The following is a 20946-nucleotide window of genomic DNA, read 5'->3' on the forward strand; positions in this document are numbered from 1 at the left end:
CTTTTATATGACTAGATTGTATTTGATCGTCAAGTCATGCACTGCATAGTACGAGCAGCGCATTTCTCGCTACAATGAATGCCTGGCAAGCCTGGGTCCATGATCCATCGTGATTGACTGATCGCTTCTCTCCCGTCCCTCCCCTGCCAGCACGCTGATGAGCCTTCTTGGCATCATCACCTGGCCAAGCCGAGCGTCGCTCAGCAGCCAGAGGTTACCATCCGCCTCTGGCTATCTGCAGCCTTTACGCCAGCGAGCTCTTGGCAGCTCTGGATGCTTGGCAACCCAAAAGCCATGATATTGGTCTCGCTACGTTCTGGGGCTGTGCCTAAGCCAAGCCAAGCCAGCCAATGGCCCAGCCAGCAGATTTCATCCCGAACCACACTTGAAGGGTGCGAGAGCCCGAGATGTGGGCGGGTGAATGTGCCAAATGTCTCCTCCTCCCAATGTTCCTTTCCTCCCCGTCTATCTGTACTCTGCCTACCTTACCTAGTCGAACGATAAACCGTGTGTTTGTTGTGACCTGATTGCCGTCTTTTGGCAGGTGCTTGTTGCCATCATCGCTTCCGTCTCCCGTTACCGCCCACTCATCGGCGCCATCCAGTATCACCTTCTGGAATAACATCATTCACCCACGTCACCGACCTACCTTAGGTACCCAAGGTCACCATCGTGATTTTTGTACTGCCTCGCTAGTGGGCAGTTCTTCCAACCTGCCGCCGGCTGCTTCTCGTTCTCGGCATCTCAGACTCCCAACCTTGCTCTACATTACACGCCTTCACCTTGTCAGTACGCTCCAGGTAATTAAGGTACCGGTCTGAAGAAGGTTTGCAAAGCCACCACCCTACTCCATTAAACGGCCCGCTCCAGTGTCCCCGGATTTTGCCCATCGACACTGCAGGATCGTCCGCCACATATTCGCAGCAAGGCCTGTCTCCCGCAGTCAGCTCCAACTGAAAACCTCCCTCTCCTGCTCCCTCGCATCACGCCCTCAAAGCATGGACGCTAAGAGACCGGAATACCCTCTTCGATTTTGCAGAAGCACTGGCTCTGTCTGATTGCTCACCAACTCACCAACTCACCTACTTACATCTCACCTTCCGGCTTTGTTTGCGCCGCGACCATACCAACCATTCACCTGTGGCCACCCTTTCAAAACAATTCCGAAAACGAACGCCCAGCCTCCACGCCAACCAAACAAAAGCGACAGATTTTTTTTTTCTTTCCTCATTTTATGCTGAGCTCCATCACCTCTATAACGATCGCACGAGGAAAGAGGTAAGACGAGGCATAAACCACCAACATCATGGCAAGAGGCCCCTCGCCGCTGAGGCGGCCTAGAGCGCCTACCATCACACTCGATACCTCCGCCGTCAACGATCAAGGTATGACGCCATGTCGCATTCCACCCCTGGATCGCTCTCCGAAAGAAACAAAAAAAAAAGTTCGCGCCCTGGGTGTAAATACTAATGAACGCGTCGGCCTGCAGAAAACGACCACTCATCATCATCACCGTCCTCAGACAACGGCGATGAAGTGAATAACACGTTATCAGTGCCCACAAGAAAGTCACGCTCAGGATCATGGGACTCCAATAACACGACATTGGCCAAATCTAAAACAAACGACGGCACCGACAAGGGATCCCCCACCGTCCAGCTCTCCGGCTCGCCGAAAGGTTTCGGGGATAACCCGGACGCCCTGGCCCCGAATCCAGGCGAGGAGGCATCCTTTAACGTCCAAAACAACCCGTTCGCCTTTTCGCCTGGCCAAGTATCCAAGCTAATTAACCCCAAAAGTTTAGACGCGTTTGTCGCCGTTGGAGGGTTGGCTGGCCTGGAGAAGGGTTTACGGACGGACAGGCGCGCCGGCCTGAGTTTGGACGAATCGCGCCTCGACGGCAGCGTCAGTTTTGATGAGGCAGTTGCCGTGGGAAAGAAGATTCAGTCGCCCACGGAAGCGGTATCGACGGACACACTGCAACAGGACGCAGTTCACCATGGAGATGGTTCGGGCAAGGGGTTCGACGACCGCAAGCGAGTGTTTGGACAAAACATTCTGCCTGAGAGGAAGTCGAAGTCATTGCTACAGCTCGCCTGGATTGCTTTGCAGGACAAGGTGTTGATTTTGCTCAGCGTGGCAGCTGTGGTCTCACTTGCACTCGGACTCTACCAGACATTCGGAGCCACCCACCATGGCGACGACACGGCCAAGTTGGAATGGGTGCGCTACCCCTGTTGATATGATCATTGAATGCCAAGCTAACAGGAGCGCCAGGTCGAAGGTGTTGCCATCATTGTCGCCATCACGATCGTTGTCGTTGTAGGCTCTCTCAATGATTGGCAAAAAGAGCGCCAGTTCCGCAAGCTCAACCAGAAGAAGGAGGATCGTGTGGTAAAGGTGATCCGTTCAGGAAATCCCTCCAACATCTCGGTTCACGACATTCTGGTTGGCGATGTCATGCTCCTTGAACAAGGAGACATCCTTCCCGTCGACGGTATCTTCATCGGTGGCCACAATGTCAGCTGCGACGAGTCTTCGGCAACTGGCGAATCGGACCTGATCAAGAAGGTCCCTGCAGATGCTGTCATGAAGGCTCTGCACGAAGAGGAAGTGAACCCCAAGAAGCTTGACCCTTTTATTATTTCCGGAGCCCGAGTCCTGGATGGCGTTGGAACATTCTTGGTTACTGCAGTCGGCGAGAACTCAAGCCACGGCAAGACGATGATGTCCCTTCGCGACGATCCTGGCCTGACTCCCCTGCAGCTCAAGCTGAACATTCTTGCGGGTAAGTGGCCTCGTAGCTCGTTGCCCATCTACTCATTAACACTCCCTTAGGCTATATTGCGAAGCTCGGCAGTGGTGCGGGTTTGCTGCTCCTGCTTGTTCTTACCATCGAGTTCCTTGCCCACCTTCCCCAGAACAACGACAGCCCCGAAATGAAGGGTCAACGATTCCTCCAGATTCTCATTACGTCCATCACAATCATCGTCGTTGCAGTACCTGAGGGTCTACCTCTGGCAGTCACCCTCGCCCTTGCCTATGCTACGAAGCGAATGACCAAGGAGAACAACCTCGTCCGTCACCTTCAGTCCTGCGAGACCATGGGCAATGCGACAGTCATCTGCTCCGACAAGACTGGCACGTTGACAGAGAATGTCATGACTGTTGTGGCCGGCACATTGGGTACCGGAAAGCTCAAGTTTGGAGAAGGAGACGAGCAATCTAACTTACCCGAGGCTGAATCCGCCGAGGGCCAGGAGCAAGCACAGGTTACCAGGGACGACAAGAAGCCTGAGAGCAAGTCTACGGCCAAAATTCCCATGTCCAAGTTTTCTTCCTCCCTCGACCCCGAATTCAAGGATCTTGTTAAGCAGTCTGTGGCGATGAACACGACCGCATTTGAGACGGAGGAAAATGGCAAGCATGAGTTTGTAGGAACGAAGACGGAAACCGCCCTGCTCGACTGGGCTCGCAAATGCTTCGCCCTCGAGAAACTCGCCATCGAACGCGAAAACCATCCTGTGCAGCAGCTATTCCCCTTTAACTCCAAGCGAAAGTGTATGGGTGCCGTCGTACGCCTGCCGGACAATAGATACCGCATGTTTATCAAAGGAGCACCCGAGATCCTTCTAGGACAATGCACACACGCTGTGGCCGACCCGACACAAGCCCCATCCTCGACTGCGATGGAAACCCACCAACAAGACGAGATTCGACGCACCATATCCGAATATGCATCCCGATCGCTCCGCACACTCGCCCTTGCCTACCGAGACTTCGACCAATGGCCACCGAAAGACGCTCGAAAAGAAGAAGATTCTCAGAATATCGAGTTCTCCAGCATCTTCAAGAACCTCACCTGGCTGGGCGTTGTTGGTATTCAGGACCCCGTTCGAGCTGGTGTTCCAAAGGCTGTGGGTGATTGCCGTATCGCTTCCGTGTCCGTCAAGATGGTCACTGGTGACAACGTGGAGACTGCGAGGGCCATTGCGCGGGACTGTGGTATCTTGACTGAGAAGGGTAAGGTCATGGAAGGAGTCGAATTCCGCCGTATGGAAGACCGAGAACGTACTGCGATTGTCAGAGACCTTGCTGTCCTGGCCCGATCGAGCCCCGAAGACAAAAAGATTCTGGTCAAGGCTCTGAGGAGTCTCGGTGAGGTCGTTGCAGTCACCGGCGATGGAACCAACGACGCTCCTGCCCTCAAGTCCGCTGATGTTGGTTTCTCCATGGGTATCACCGGAACTGAGGTCGCCAAGGAGGCTTCGGACATCATCCTCATGGACGACAACTTCTCGTCCATCGTCAAAGCCCTCTCCTGGGGTCGTGCAATCAACGACGCCGTCAAGAAGTTCCTGCAGTTCCAGATTACCGTCAACATCACAGCTGTGGTCCTCACCTTTGTCACAGCTGTGGGTGATGCGGAGCAGGAACCGGTTCTGAATGCCGTTCAACTTCTTTGGATCAACCTCATCATGGATACCTTCGCTGCCCTTGCTCTGGCCACCGACCCTCCCACGGAGAGTATGCTTCACCGAAAGCCGGAGGCCAAGACAGCGCCTCTCATCAACACGTCCATGTGGAAGATGATCATCGGCCAGTCTATCTACCAGCTCATTGTCACCCTTATCCTGCATTTCGCCGGCCCAAGCTTCCTCCACTATCCTACAGACCAGCAGAAGACACTCGTTTTCAACGTCTTCACCTTCATGCAAATCTTCAAGCTCGTCAACAGTAGGCGAATCGATAACAACCTTAACATTTTTGAGGGCATCACGAAGAACAAGCTCTTCGCTCTGATGATGACCATCATGGCCGCCGGGCAAGTTCTCATCGTCTTCGTCGGTGGCGCTGCTTTCAAGGTTGAACGACTGAACGGCCCCCAATGGGGCATCTCCATCGTCCTCGGTTTCCTGTCGATCCCCGTCGGTGTTCTCATCCGTCTCGTTCCCGACTCATTCTGCGTGGCCATCGTCAGGCCCCTCGGCAAGGTCTGGGCTAAGATGCCCAAGTGGAAGCGCAAGAAGAAGGACGACGAGGAAGAGGACTCGGAACAGTTGGGAGGTGTCACCGAGGCACTGCTAGAGATCCGCGAGGACCTGGCGTTCCTCAAGCGCATCAAGGGAGGAAGAATCAACCATATTAGCGAGGTCATCATGAAACCTCGTGAATACAGGGAGCGCATCCGAAGCCGTAGTGGCTCTAGGTCCTCCAGCCGACATAATGTGTCGCCCATGAAGTCCGCCCTTGGCATGCCAGGTATCGTGGCAGCCAGTGTCGGAGGACTGTCACCGGTTGAACGACCGATGTCAAACGACCGCCGAACCACAGAAGGCGGAAACGAGGAGGAAAACCGAGCCAGCTGATTTTTCCTGTCTCAACCAGACCTCCTCTTCCGACGTTAGCCTTACTCGGTTTGGCTCGTCACCATTGCATCAACAATTGCTCACCTTCCTTAAAATAATAGGAGGTGCTTGTTGCCCGAGCGTGTTTTCACTTTTTTCCATACATCATGTTACGAATGACCGACCGATCGACCGAAATGTACTATTGCTTCTTTTTCCTTGGACCGATCGAGATACGACAAATACCAAAAGGCTTCTTCATGTACGATACTCAAGACCGATAGACTGAATTAGTGCGCCGCAAGACCGAACGTTCGACCGTAAAAGTAATCAAATGAATGAAATAATACCACTTAAATGCTTGTTCCACTGTTCGTGTGTTCAGAAAACGGCTTCTGCGCTGGTCCTGTCGGACCAGGTTCCCTGGCCGCGTAGTACTAGTAGTTGGTTCCGTTATGTACTAATTTGTAGACTGAAGTCTGATGAGAGAAGCAGTATTCAGGAGTAGGATCAAGAAAGGTAACCTCATCCAGGTTGGCATTGACATCGTCTTTTGTGAGCAGGTTCATGGTTCGGCGAGGTCATCACGCAGCAATACCCACCAGCAAGCTTATATATAAAATAAAAAAAGGAAAAAACAATGGGCGGCCACCGGAGATATGTAGAGCCACCTAAACAAACTCGAACCATCGAGCTCTGCCGAAAACAGGCATACAATCCACCGCTAGGCTATCTTGCGACGGTGGTCGCACCCATTGTTGCGGGAGGTGGGAAGGTGAGTTGGCTATGAGGGAAGGAAGTAGCATGGACTCCAGCGTTTCGGCCCGGCGAACACTTCACCTCCAGGTCCTCAGCCCTCTGTCCCTCCGATTGCTGAGACTCTGGACGAGTAATATTTTTGCTCGTGGCATTTTGTTCCTGGGACAATGATGGATATCGCCATCGTCCACAGGACTGTGGCTTCTCCAGAATTGCCATCTATCACTGAGAGGGGGTGCTCAGAAACGTCCTCAGAAGGGGCAAAATGGCGCGAGCGAGCTGGGCGAAGCATTTGCAGTCAGGGGGCATCTGGTCTTTCTGAACGTAAATTCTCCGAGCTTCGTGAAATCTGCCCCAGTGTGTTCACATAAGCGAATGACTCTAGCCATTGAACTGTCAAGAACATTAGACAAGCATCAGAGACGGAAGACGACGAAGGATGCCCTAAGCTTTCCAAATTGTTGAGGTGATGGCGCTGGTTCAATCGCAATCGCAAGACGGCATGGACTGCTGACACAGCCAATGCGATACATTCATCGCCACTCTGAGCTTGCGATTGTCCTTCGCTTGCGTGGCGGGTGTTCCTTGGTTGCTTAAACTTTCGCCCAGAATGATGCCAGCCCTTTAAATAGGTACTCGGACATGTCATCGCGACAACAGTCCACCTGAACATTGCGCAGTTCGATATCAAGTCGAGTCAATGTCCGAGCTATTTCAAGTTCTTCAAGACAATTGCAAACGATACCCTTGTTCTTCGGTCGCGGGTCTTCATCTGAGCGCAATGCAGAATGGCCAAGACATAGGACAAATGCCAGGCTGGAAGGCTCACAGGAAGGAGCATTAGCTTCTATTAAGAAATACCTTTTTCCGCCGCTCACCATCACTTAGCACTTGTTCGTGATTTCTACTTCGTTGTAAGATGAAAAGCAAAAAAGGAAAATGCTAAAGGTATCAGTCCGGGTTCGTTGTGCTCTTACTTTAGAGTTTCAACTGTTACTCGCATTAAACATAAAGATCTGTTACAACACCAGGACTCATTCCTTCCCAAGCGAGCTTCTGAAATTCAGTCACTTAGGTCTGTGTGCTTTTTATGATCGTCAAACAATGACCAGATATATTCCAAGGAGAACGACTTCCAGCATGTGTCTTCTGTGCGAGACGTCATGGCAATAGCCAGTCATGAGACCTACCACGCTCGTGACATTCTTTCCTGATGACGCAGTATTTATATGGATACATGGACTCCCTTTGCACTTCCAGTTCTCTGCAATCTGCTTCGACTTCCAGGACTGACTTCCACAGCTACGTCCACCAGCTTAATCTCATCTTTTTGATCAGCACAATGAACAAGTGGCGCGTCAACAGTTACAGTGCTAAAGGGCCCATCAAAGAGGTTTGAATAATTTCTAAGAGGTGAAGGAGAACAGCAGACATAACATATGTCGCATTATTTGGCCTCAAAGAGTTTAACCGCTGCTCTTTGACTTGTCATTCAGTAGCACCTACCTCATGGTGCCATCTCAGGGGGACGCTGTCTACTGTCATTTGTGCGCCTAGGCCCCGTTGCTTTGAATGCCGCATTAGATCAAAATAATAGGATTCTCCGCAAAGGTATGCTCAGATGCCGTGAAACTATACCGGCTCCTCAGTGTCTCTTTTAGGTACATAAGTACGACCTGAAGTCATCTACTAATTGAGATTACATGAACCAGGATCCCAGGTTTCAAAATTTGAGGCCAATTGGTGAAATATACATATTCATGGTAATCTCGACGAAGTTGAACATGTGCGGAACGCTTGCGGCTGGTGCAGCCCAATTTCCTTACCTGCTGGCCGTTGATCATTTGGTCAAGGATACTTGAAAGCTCGAATCACTCAGATAGAAATGGTTCCAGACCCCAAATGATTACATCCGCTCTCTTAGGAACCCTAATATGAGAAGTTATACGCTCAGAATAAGGGTGGCAGAAGTCGACGAGCTAGCTACAGTAGACTAGAACCAAAGCACGGCGACTTGATAACGTATCACAAGGTCTCGGCGCATTGGTCGACATGCTCCTATAGAAAATTGTAATGAATTCTTGGACAAGACTTATTGTGTTGCCTAGTATGTTGCATTGCCTAGACGTGGCCTCTTTTATATGTGATTCTTAAGATTCCTCACTACTAGGTATATTGACGTTAATCGCGAGTTGCTGTTCGCTACCCACTCCACGTCACACTACTTAAACATATTCCCAAGGTTCTGGGAATGATGTGACAGAATGACTCCTAATCGTCAGCTGGGAGCTGCGTTAGAAAACTAAGCTGTGTAATGACCTCGAGCAAACACGGAAAGGTTGATGTTGCATGGAACCTTCTGAGCAGACGGCTGCTCATACGAACATGCATTGTTCCCAGTCATCACTCTTTGCTTATGTGTATACATACTGACTGTGATGATGAAAATTTATCTGATGGACAGGTGACGTGTGGGTCTGTTGAGAAAGCACCATGCCTTCGGTATTGGGCATGAATGCATCAATGAATCCGATGGCCTCGTTGAGTGCTTCTATTTTCTGCTGGATTTACATTTCACTTTTGACCAGATGGTTCTTCCCTGCCATCAGGCCATCGTACGCATGGAGAGTCTTCGAGGAATTGTCGATGGCAGGGCTGAGCGTCCTGTAGGTCAAGGTTGATAAGCTAAAGGTAGAACGGCAAACGGCTAGATTGGTCATAAATAGGAAGAGTAGATGGACACAGCTTTGCGCAAGCAGCATACAGCAGTCTATCTGACTTACTAATTCCCATACTTGCTGAGAAACCACTACATACATATCATTACCGGGAAACAGATTCAGAGCACCAACGCAGGCCCGACCTGATAGCTATCCACAGCTACAGGTGTCAATGGTTTTCGGGTTTCTTCGAGTACTTCCGTTCAAGTCCGAAGTCCAGTGGCCATCTGTCATAAATTAAGGGCAGGCTCAGCATGGGAACAGTCGGGGTACACGGAATCAGCAGGAGATCTCGCAAAGCAATTTGTAATCATTGAGATGGATTGACTGCAAAGTTTGAATTTTGTTGGCCACAGTCCCTTGTTTCTCGCGGCTGACCCTGGCGATTTATTGAAGGAATACGGGGTCTCGAAAGACTGCAGCATACTCTGAATCCTCATCTTCCAGAAACAGAAGCGCTTTAACATGGACTCACTTCGAATAACAACAAATTCGGGTTGTTGTCACCAAATCTACCCCGATTGGCCGGCTTGTCATCAAAAGTCAGCGTTCGCTAATTGAATCATAAAGACCATGTCTTTTCGGCGAATGCCTCGGCAGCGATTCCTTCTGTGATCATGAGGACTAGACCGTGGAAAGACTGTGGGACGAATTCGAAGATGAGCTGCAGCTGCTAAGACCAGAGTATATCAGCAACAGCAAACTCGAACAAAGCTCGATCTCCAACAACTGTCCTAGCAGACGGCCATACTTCTGACTCCGTGGCTTCATCTCGTCCGTCACCTGTCTTTATGACCATCGCCACAGACAAGTTGTAACAGTCACAGTCCCCGGAGGAGTAGGACGGGTCCGAACACTGTCGTCGGATGATACGTTGAGTTTAAGCACCTGGAGGCGAGAGACAGGAAGGGGTACAATATCGTCAAGCTAAGTCTCCGACTCTCATCCACATACAACTGCCTTTGGACATAATGTGTCGATGGATGCCATGCTCACACACATAACCCGACATCGAGTCTTCTTCTTCATCATCTTGGTGTGCTTTCATATACTCTCAACACGAACTTACCTTTTATACGCGTAATTAACGTCGCTGGTACATCTGTCGATCCCCTCAGCTGAGCGGTTTTCAACACTTAAATCCTAAACTGAGAATGACATCCGAGAAGGCTATAGTTGAGCGGATCCCGGTGACTGTCACTTTTATAAAACCTATCAATCTCCTCTGGAACATCGCGGGAAACCCAATGAGAACCCAGCAATGTCTGCCTCGTTTGGATCCATGATGAGCACATGAACATCGCAGTACACGACGTCACAAGCAGAAAACGTTGTGGCACTGGCGCGTTTTAATACGTAGAATCAGGCGTCCTTCTCCCCTACTCCTGGTCCTCTTATTCGTTCGCCGATTATCTATGGATGCGGCGTGCGGATCAACGCCAGTAACTTGAGTTCATTATCCGAACAGCTCCCGGATGCGCTCACGGACGCAGAATTGTTGCCATCTATTTGCGTTTGGACTCTCAAGCAAATTACCCGGGTGTCTGGACGCTCTGTGAGGTGAATGTATGTCTTCCACCAACGGGGGGTTCGGGCATCTGTGGCCACGCTCGCCATCTATGATGTATATAATGGCAGTATGTCTGTCACCTGAACCGAATCCGTCACCGCAATCAGGCTCTGTACCACCAGAATTGTCCTGCCGTGTATCCTCGACTTTAATCGCCGATGTACAAAACATCAAAGCCCAGACCCGTCTATCGCATGGCGTCACTTCGTACGCTTTTTCACTTCTCCCCACTTTCTTTCTGCTGTTATTCTGTGAGATACTTGGTGGATTCTCACAGGTCTGGGCGACCTCAACTGTTGGCATAGACGAGCATACTGATTGCAAGGCAGGCTGCAAAAAGGGGGTAGGTAGATGAGATGGCCGCTAAAGGTACCGACTTTGCCTAAAGAGCTAAGGGGAGAGGAGTAAACATGGTGTTATATATGCATGCGAGGACGGCATGTGGGAGCAGAAGAATTTCACGGCGCGATGAGGCAAAAGAGCTGGACGAAAGCAACACAAGCGTAAGTTGATGGCCTGAATGTGGTATCAGGATCGAGAAGGTCGTTATAGATCTCTGACGATATAACTTCCCGCCCCAATATTCCACAGGACGAACTCACCGTGTTCTCTTTCCTCCGACATTTCTGCAGCAAGTAACCCGGGGTATCATAACTCATTAAACACATAGTCCCACCCTCAAAAGTCCATCAGCAACTGCGGCGCAATCTTCTCCAAATCCTCAACCTAAACACACGTTAGCAACCGTCTCCCCTGTTCCCTCAACAGCTCATCTTGGCCACTCACCTCAAGGAATCCGCCCGGCCTCTCGTGCACACACCGCGCAATGGCCTCCCTCACAAACACATCCATGTACTTCCCCGCCGCCGCGTTCGCGTCCTTACTAAGTCGCGTGTCGTCCTTCTCAAAGAACTCGTGCAGCAGCCGCGTCAGCAGCTCCGGCGGAATCGTGTTCTCCGGGCCCTCGGGCTCTTCCTCCTCCTCCTCTTCATCCTCTTCCTGCTCCTCGTCGACAGCCCGGGCAGCAGGAGCCGCGTCGCTGTCGGAGAGCTCGAACGGGCCCGTCGTCTTCTTGCGGGGCTGCGCGGGGGCAGTGGCTTTGCGCTTTGTGGACGCGGTGGTCGAGGTGGGTTGGGTGGACTTGGAAGGGCGACCGCGCTTGGCGGGTTGCGCCGGTGGCCTGGGCATACTTGCGGTCTTTGGGGGACTGGCAGGTGTATCCGTCGAGGAGAGTGAGGTCGTCGTGTGTGTAGTTCAGGGCGCGCGGGTGGCGTGTTGCGGCACGTCCGAGGAGTGGGCTGAGAGAGAACGGCCTGCGGAGAAAAGAGAAGACTGTGCCAGCTCTTCGGGAAGGACCGACCCTCAAGGTAAACAGAGGAATGGCAGGTGTCAGGTCAAGGGTGCTGCAGCGTAAAGTAGGTCCGAGATCTGATCTGACTTGAGATCAGGCGATCTAGGCGGGGAGTAGCAGCATGTGGGGGAAGGCAAGGGAAGCTTGAGCCGAGACGCGACTTCTGGAGTGCACGCGCGACGACCGGGCGCCTACTACTGGATTAGCCAATCACCGGGCGGCGTCAGAGCTTTCAATATTTGAGCCACATGGCAACAAGGAAAGGAAGCAAGCGAGGTCACCACTAAGGATCTAGATCACAACAAAATCACAGACACGGGACAGAGCAAGTTTCAACCAAGGAAATCTTCCCATTCTACCACGAAGGGGTCTATCAAGCGTGTGTGTCATGCAATACCAAGGAAAATCCATCAGGATAGACCAGAAGACGGTCGAGTCCAGCGGAGACAGGGTTGCGTGAAGGCATGCAATCGAAAATTGCTTTAGTGTACAAATTACAGTGGATTAGGTAGCAAGCAAAGCTCTTCAGGTCATGGGTAAAGAGAACGCCTTGCCAGATGCCAGTCTAAACCACGTAGGACCAGCAGATCCAGACAACCTTCCATGTCTGTATCAAAGTCCCTCCGCAACTTCCATCCCACCCCTTTTGTCAACCATTTCCTCATCTAATCCCAGCCACAGCCACGAATCCCCACAGCCCGGGTGTTCGCCAACTGCCAACCCGCCACCAGATGAAGTGTTTATACACGGAGAGTTGTCATGGCATTTAGCCAGAGCCACCCTTGAAGGCCTTGCCGAAGAGCAGGACCTGGAGCTGGTCGTAGATGGACAGGACACCAGCACCGGCGACACCACGGAGAATGTTGGCACCAGCACCCTTGAAGAGAGACTTGACACCCTCCTTGGCGATGATCTGCTTGCCGGCGTCGAAAGTGCCCTTGTACTTGACGGCCTCACCAGAGGTCATCATCATGCGACGACGGATGGTGTCAAGAGGGTAAGAGGCGATACCGGCACCGGTGGTGACGAGCCATCCGAGAGCGAAAGAGGCGAGGAAGTTGTTCTGGAGGGAGCCGACGAGGAGGACGGGCTTGATGGAGTCGTACATGCCGAAGTACAGACCACGGTAGACGATGATACCGGCGACGGAGGGCATGAAGCCACGGTAGAGACCGGCAATACCGTCGGAGGCGAGGGTCTTGCGGTAGACGTCAATGAGACCGTTGAACTGGCGCTCACCACCCTTCTTGGCGTTCTTGTTGTCGTTGGCCAGACGGGTACGGGCGTAGTCCAGGGAGTAGACGAAGAGGAGGGAGGTGGCACCAGCGGCACCACCGGAGGCCAGGTTACCAGCCATCCACTTGGCGTAGCCGTCCTTGTCCTTCTTGTAGCCGAACATCTTCTTGAACTTGTCACGGAAGGCAAAGTTCAGGGCCTGGGTAGGGAAGTAACGGATGACGTTGGCAGTGTTACCACGCCACAGGGACATGACACCCTCGTCGGCAGCGGTACGCTTGAAGCAGTCGGCGATACCATCGTACTTGCGGTCCAGACGGCCCTGCTTAAGCATCTCATCCTATGAGGTTGTTAGCTGCTGTAGCTGATGGATTGTGGTTGAATGTGACAGGGGCCAGGGTCACGTGTCAAGCGAAGTGACATTTTACCGGGGGTACCCGAGTGGACCTGGCTGGCCAACTGTCAACATCGCAGAAAAGTTCCCACTAACCTGGTTCTGGATGAGGAGCTTAATACGCTCGATGGGGGCAGCAGCAGTCTTGGAGACGGCGGCAGAGACACCTCCCACTGTTGCAATTGTTAGTTCGTGTTCAGGAATGATGCTGTGTATATCGCGCCTGCCCGACTAGCTCGCCGAAACCGGGGAGCTGAGGAGAGCAAGCGTCGATGTCGAGATCAATTGAACGTACTGAGGAAGTCGGCCATGAAGGGCTAGAGAGTGAGACGTTAGCGTGCTGTTGTTCCTTGATGTGATTGTATCCCATTGCTTGGTGCCGAAAAGAATTGTCGTCGCTGGCATCGAGTCGTTTCAACCACCGCCGATAAGCTTGTGATAGGCCATTGTCGCATCAAAACAGGTCGCCGCTCCGAAGACCTTAACCTTCCAGTTGAAGGCATTGTTGATATCGATGGCGGGAGATGGCAGGTCGTTGGTGAGTGAAGGCGGCGTCGACGACAGCGAGGCAATTCTTTTATTTCGCGCAGTCGGGAGAAGGAGGGGAAGCGAGGGTGAAGCTTACCGGCATGCCCAGAACGCGGACTTCTTCCTTAGACATCTTGGCTGTGGTATCTTCTCAAAAGATCAACCTTGGAGAAAAGAATGAGCGGAGATGGACGGAGGAAGGAGAAGGATGTGAGGGAAAAGTGCGAGTCGAGAGAATTTAAGTGCTCCGACTGTAGCAGGTTTGAGGGAGGGAAAAAAAATTCCTGCAGGGTGGCCGAAGAAGGAACAGCTTTTGAGCGAATCTTTCCGGGCGCGCTAAAAAGGAGCAAGGGCCACCACAGACAGGCTCAGGGTGGGAGAGCGAAGGTGGGCGCCGTCTCCACACTCACAGTCCGCCGTGTCCTCTCGGGGCTCCAGAGTCTGGAAGGGGCCCCACCCGCCCCCCTTCCACCTCCCCCCAAATTCACACACTGCAGTGTTCACTCGCTGGGAAGGTGCAGGTCGACGAAGTTTTTCTGGCCGGGCAACAGCACTGTGAGTGGCAGGCTAGCAGCCCAGCCCAGGTGCTTGCTTGCTGCCTGAGGCTGTCACGCTAGTCTGCCATGGAATTGAGATACCGGTTCACCCCGAGATTTGCACGGGGACTCCGCTGCAACGAGAGCGCACCATAGCCGTAGCCGCGAGCCTCCAGCTGTCTCTCCAGGCCTTGGACGGACGCTGGGAAGCGCCTTCCAGCGAGTTGCCACAGTGTTTCCAATCGATGCCGTGTCTCTGGATGGCATCAGAGAGCCTGTTTTCGGCTAACGGGACGGTGCAAGTGAGGGCCCAAGGTGCCAAACAAATACAGCAGCATGGATTGGACGGCCAGTCCTTTGGTAATGAGAATCCATTCCATGACCATTGTTCGGACAGCAATTGGGTTGCGTGCTTGCTGTTCCATCGTCATAGGCATTGTTGCTGTGGCACATCACATATGGATGTAGGTATATCAAGAAAACTTACATCACGTTTTTGTTCAAGCCGTGTCAAAATATTGACTGCCACGAATATCCGCAACTTGCCCCGGATATGCTGCAGAAACAGACAACGCAACGTGCAGAGCAGTAGATATCAAAAAACCCCTCTTCGATGGACTCCCGTCGCTTCCATCATCCCGAAGTCTGCTCCCATGTCCCGATGCCAAGCAGCCTGGCTAGCAGACGGGGCAGCCTCCAGTGTCTGGGGTCCTGCCAGCCCGCAAAAACGCACGGCGTCCAATCCTTTGAGCCGCCGCCGCTATTTCGCAATCCGCCATTGACCTGCATCCAGACAGCCGAGCTTAAAAAAAGAAAGAGAGAAAAACACAGGCTTCAGGGGTCGCTATTCAGCATGTATCCGTAGTACGTATTGCGTATGTAACACGGAGACACTGCCTGCGTATCCATATTCTTTCCCTTCCAGGTACTGCAGCCGAGTCAAGCCCCTCGGGTCTAATCAGCGAAAATGGCAGGTCTCCCAGTGCGCATCTCGGTCCATTGCGTGGACAGCCAGCCCAACTCACAGGCTGGTGAATCGGGCTCAATTGCGGATACCGATGCAGTGGGTGATTGCCGGCCGACCTGGTGAGAATACTGCTCTCGGGCAAACGTCGAAATCCAGACAATGAAGACGGGCATCTGGCCAAAGCTGTTCTCGTTTGGTGTGTAGCAAATCTGTACTCACAAAACAACTGTCCGGAAATAATGCGGCAGATCTATGGGACCCTTCAATGACGGCCAATATAAAATTTGCCATCTTTTGATAAGGAGGGATTGTGTGTGTGTGGTTTTTTTTTTTCGCCTCTCGGATGCGGCTATGGAACATGCATCCTGTGCCGCACCTCAGTCGGAGCAGCATGCAGCGAGCACCCATTGACTTTTGCTGGCAGGACATTTGGAACGGGCACGGTTCCGGGGCCATCACTCCGTTGTTTACACATGTCCAGCACCGGACCACGACGTCACGGCTTCCTTACTCGTACACGGCAGCATCCTGATACCGGCGTCGGCGAGAATGGTCTGGGCAGGCTCGCCAGCTGTATCACCTTGGCCGAGGCCTTGTTTGACGCGACGTCGGGATGCCTTACGTGTCCGTACTGATGCTCCGTCAACATTGAATCGGTGCCCGGGACGTGCTTCTTGTCGTCCGGCCAAAGCCAAATTTTTTGCCGGGTGAGGCTGCGATGCCGAAAGGGTTCGGGACCCTCTAAGTGAGTGCGGGAGGCCGGGATACCGGGACGAGGAGGGTTTGAGACGGCCCATTCCTTGGCATTGCCATTGGCCGGCTTCGCCAGCTGTTCTTTCGAGTGGACTCTGGACTGGAGACTGCAACTGCCACCTCAGCTTCTCCTTTTCAAACATGGGGACCCGTGGGAAGCCACTGATCGGTCTGACTAAGGTGCGGTAAGGCTTCTTTGATGGCAGGGGTGAGGCACTAAGCAGTCGACTGAGGCACTGAGCGCGCTGGGCTTGCTGCTCACTTCGCTCCGTTTTCTGGCTAAGAGAAGCGCCGGCGGGCCGCAAACAGCGTGGCTTCCATTTCGCAGCTTACGGCGTAGGTTACCCGCGGCACAGTGGGCGGTGATGACTGGTGGGTGAGGTGGTCCTTGCTGTTTTCCGCGCAGGCACCTTGTCGGTGTCGTCGCTCATGCCTCCTGCCTCCTATTGGTGCATCGTTTATCGGATTTCGAGACGGCGTTTACGCCTAAGGCAGGAACAGCCGCTTGCTGCTTGCCTTACCTAAGCCTGACCTCTGGTGAGGGAAAGCTCTCGGCAGGCTTACACGTGACCATCAGCTCCATGACAGGCCAGCTGAGCTGAGGTGCCTTCCCGTCCAGCCGTCACTCTTGAGCCTCCTCCTGCCCGCGTGTGAAGCTGCTGCTCTGCGTAAAAGGATCGTCCCGCCCGCCGGATGCTCCAGATTCTGTTCTGTTTCCCCATCTTCATACTCCAAACCTTGCCGACACCACCGACCAACAAGAAAATTTCATCGACCGCCTAGTGGCCCGCCTGCGACCAGCATCCAGCAGAAAAAATTCCATCTCCGACATCTTGTATCACGTGATCATCCTCACCCAGCAGCCAAAAAAAAACATCACCCAACGACACGCCCACGACGCGCGCAGAGAGGTGTGGCTCCTATTGCCATCCCTACACCCCCCAAACGCGCCCAGATAGATGCCCTGATCCACTCAGAGCTCTCGTAGCGGTTGCCAGTACGTCCTGCCTAGCGACCTTCGTTCAGCCTTGCGATCCCCATCAAACATGACACCTCTCTGACCTTTGACATGCAGAACCTGGCGCCCATTCATCTACTCCAGAGTCGCGACGGTCCCCTCGATCGCTGGCGAGGAGGACTTTGGGGGATGAGTCACTCAGTTGCCCATACTCCTCTCGAGACCTTGTTCCTTTTCCAGGAGCTCGCCCGCACCGGCATCACCACCGATGGCTTCGACCGAGCCGCGAAAGCTCTCGTCGAGAATGAGCTGATCAACACCGATGCCTCCTACGATGCAGCCCGTCTGACCCCAGACGCACTCCGACAGCTCTTTCTCAATGTCTGGACCGAGGAACTGGCGACCGCCAATGGGACAACGACCTCTCCGAATTCTAAGAGACGCAAACTGAATCGTCCACCCGTTCCCACCCTTAAGGAGGCAAAGCAACAGGTCGCCGAGTATCCGGCACTCGTGGAAAGACTATACTCCAGATGGAGAGATTCGGCTGTGAAGAGCATCAGGGAACAGGAGGAACGACTCATTGTGTTGGCTGGGGAGATAACGTCTTTGGATGCTGAGGAGAGAGCGGAGAAGGCGAAGGCGGCTGCAACACCGCGCCCGCCAGCTCCTAACGGTACTCAAGGGCCCAAGACAACGCCGACGCCGGTCCCGGTTCCATCTACGCTCCCGAATCCTGTGCAGGCCGCGGCTGCGCAACCGCAGGTCAAGCCTCCGATGCCAGCGCCTCATGTCGAACCACCGAGGCAAATCAGACCCGCCCTGGCACAGAGCACAGCTCCGACGCAAACCCCAGTGCCAGTTCCGACACCGGTACCTCTGCCTCCTCAAGCTCAAATCAAGCAACCTGCGACTACGACGCCGGTACCACCACCGGTTCCGCAACCCGTGCCTGCCAGGCGAGATGTGGCTGCCCCTGCGGGTGCCTTCCAACAGCCGCCGCCGCCTCCGCCTCCTGCACAAGCAGCAGCGGCTGCCGGGGCATCTCCTGCTCCTGCGAATGCTCCAGCTTCCAAGCCGCATCAACCTCCAAAGCCTCACAATGGCCCTGGTCAGGTCTTGCAGCCCCCTGTTGGCGCTGGTCAACCACCAGTGAGGCCCGGGCAGTCGACATCGCCAGTGCCTCTGCCAGCGATTTCCCCCAGACCGGACAGTGTTTCGAAGACGCGTACTCCTGGCCCGCCAACTCCTGCACAGCCAGCAACCCCAGGTACTTTCAAGTGGGAGAAGCCTTATCAGCCAACTGCTCAAACGCCTGGCCGCCCAATGCCTCCACAAGTGCCTGTGACCTCAGGACAACCTACGCCTGGTCAGCATCATCCTTCACAATGGTATTCTCAACCTCAAGGTCAATATCATGGCCCTTCACATCCTCCACACGTACCTATCCAGCCGAGTCCAGGTCAAAGGTATCCTCAGCAATCACAACCTATGCTAGTACCCCCTCAGGGTCAACCACAGCCACAACCACAATCTCAGGCTCGCCCACCGCCTCAAGGTCAAGCGCAGCCTCATGGACAGACGCAGCCAAAGGGGCAGCTGGTTGCACCGATGCATTCAACCCCCGTAAAGGGCCCACCGGAAGGGTCTGCAATCCAACCCCCGGGTCGGCCGATCTCCACGACGCCGATTGCCCCTCCGGTCCGACCTCAACCCGCACAACATCAACAGAGCCATCCCACAGCCGCTCATCCTCCTCAACCTCCTCAGCCTCCACAACCACCGCAACCGCCAACGGGCTACCAACCACCTCCCCAACGGCCCCTGGCTGCATCACCTACGCCGCCATCCGGTCCTCCAGCACCAAATGCAGGTGCTGCAACGAGATGGCCTCAGTCGCAACCACCACCTTATGCGCAGCAGCAGTTTAGTCCCACGCCTGCTCCCGTTCAGCCTCCCAAAGCGGCCGAGAACCAAAAGCGTGTCACTTCTCCCTTCGTTAAACAGCAGCCACACACTGCCATTCCAGCTCATCTGGCTCCGCAGCTTGCAACGCCAACACCGCAAAGATCCGCAAGCACGCCCATTCCACCGCCGCAAACTCCTGTCACTGCGCCTCCCAACTTCCTGATCACGGGCTCCGGAACCAAGTGGACGAATAAAGCTACACCTTCCACGCCTCGACCGTCCGGAAGGGAAATTCAAAGCCCCGCTTATGAGCCGTTGAGCCCGCCTCAGCAGCCGGCTCCACTGCCCACATCGACACCTTCTCAACCATCGAAGAAGTCTAGCCCGAAGCCGGTCACAAAGCCCGAGACGAAGACGCCTAGAGGTCGCGGCCGGCCTCCCCGCAGTGCAAATAAGATTCGGGCTGGCAGCACGCCATCCTCAGTTGTTGGCGTGCCGCGTAGGAGCCAGTCAGTCGCTTCTCAAACGGACGAGCTTTCCATGGACCACGTTGATCTGGCACCGAGAGTTAAGGACGAGAATGCCACTCCCAGGGTGACGCCCAGGGCTACGCCCAAGCCGCACGACGAGACCGGAGATACGACTGCAGATGAAAGTGTAGCCAGTCGCAGAAACTTGATTACACCCAGCGGCGTGGCGTCCCGATTGGCCCATAAGCGCAAGCGACAGGACACGCCGACAGACCTACCTGCAGCGCCGCCAACCACCGTAAGTTGGACGCGCCAGTTTGGTCGTGTCAGTGCCGCCGCTCTCGATCAAATTTCAGCACACAGATTTGCCAATCAGTTCGCGAACCCAATCCGTGAACGCGACGCCCCTGGCTACAAGGGTTTAATCTTGCAGCCTCAAGACATTAAATCTATTCGGGCAGCGATTACTCACGGTAACCGGGCAGCTACGGAAGCCGCCAAGGCTCTTCCAGACGGAGACCCAGGCACGGGCACGGTCATCCTGCCCATTGGCGATGACTTGGTCCCCCCCAAGAGCATCATCAACAGCGCACAGCTTGAGCGGGAACTTTTCCATATGTTCTCAAACGCCGTCATGTACAATCTGAATCCCAGCCGTGGGCCAGGACCGTCCTTCGTGAGGATGGAAACCTCGGAAGGAGCAGACGCCCTGGGATATGAGGTTGATGAAGATGCCGTGGTTCGGTCGACAAGGTCGATGGCTGGAGAGGTCGAGAAGATCATAGGAGAGCTCCGTAATGCAGAGAAGGGTCGCTCAGGACAAGATGCGTCGACTTCTGGCAACACCAGACCGGCTAGTGTCGCCACCGGTGAAGATACGCCGATGGCCGAGGACAATGATGCGGACGAGCTGGCTGGAGAAGCGGATATTGCTTCAACGACGCGCAGAAGACGCGTGGGTACCAGGAATTGACTACCGCCGCGAATGGTGCAGTCTATCGAGCTAGAGTAACACATTGGAAACGGGCCATTATTAACCTGCATCGGTTTAATTAGGATACAGCAGGCGCGTCGCGGCTTGCTTGCTTACAATAATATTGACAACGCCCGTCCGGGGCCAATAACCTATAAATGTGTCTACGTGACCAAAGTGTTGAGACTGACCAACTGTTGCGGTTGTGACTAGGCTCAAAATAGAATTGGCAGGTACGACGATGTTCAGTATGGCACAGATTTTACGCGATGCAGATCGGGAAGCCAACTTCGGGAAGTGGACTTCGGAATAGTAGTTCGGGCAGACTTTCTCGGGAGGTGTTGTTCGGGCAGACCATTCTATCCTGTATTTGAGGTGAGTGCTTATTGGCTGCCTCCCATTGTTTGGCCAGGCAGACGTCACAAGAGCACCAATCAAAGAAGCATTCGGAACAGGCAGTCTAATGCAAGTCTAG

The 20946-nt window shown here is 53.7% G+C and overlaps 3 protein-coding genes across 3 annotated transcripts; 2 read left to right on the plus strand and 1 right to left on the minus strand.

The window, feature by feature from the left end:
* Positions 1 to 1306: 1306 nt before the first annotated feature.
* On the plus strand, positions 1307 to 5369 carry GCG54_00003328 (Calcium-transporting ATPase 2; the record flags this gene model as incomplete). Its single annotated transcript, XM_045403401.1, has 4 exons — positions 1307 to 1385; positions 1523 to 2223; positions 2269 to 2788; positions 2839 to 5369. 4 exons carry the CDS (start codon positions 1307 to 1309, stop codon positions 5367 to 5369), a joined length of 3831 nt encoding a protein of 1276 aa, XP_045261682.1.
* Positions 5370 to 11075: 5706 nt separating this feature from the next.
* On the minus strand, positions 11076 to 13689 carry GCG54_00003329 (ADP ATP carrier protein; the record flags this gene model as incomplete). Its single annotated transcript, XM_045403402.1, is given in 6 exon segments — positions 11076 to 11123; positions 11184 to 11577; positions 11588 to 11594; positions 12529 to 13324; positions 13475 to 13551; positions 13674 to 13689. 6 exon segments carry the CDS (start codon positions 13687 to 13689, stop codon positions 11076 to 11078), a joined length of 1338 nt encoding a protein of 445 aa, XP_045261683.1.
* A 3542-nt stretch (positions 13690 to 17231) lies between these two features.
* Positions 17232 to 20471, plus strand: GCG54_00003330 (uncharacterized protein; the record flags this gene model as incomplete). Its single annotated transcript, XM_045403403.1, has 2 exons — positions 17232 to 18489; positions 18679 to 20471. The coding sequence occupies 2 exons, from the start codon at positions 17232 to 17234 to the stop codon at positions 20469 to 20471; spliced, it is 3051 nt and encodes a 1016-aa protein (XP_045261684.1).
* Between the last annotated feature and the right edge of the window lie 475 nt (positions 20472 to 20946).

Source organism: Colletotrichum gloeosporioides (assembly GCF_011800055.1).
Source record: "Colletotrichum gloeosporioides strain Lc1 chromosome Unknown consensus_63, whole genome shotgun sequence".
Lineage (NCBI taxonomy): Eukaryota > Fungi > Ascomycota > Sordariomycetes > Glomerellales > Glomerellaceae > Colletotrichum > Colletotrichum gloeosporioides.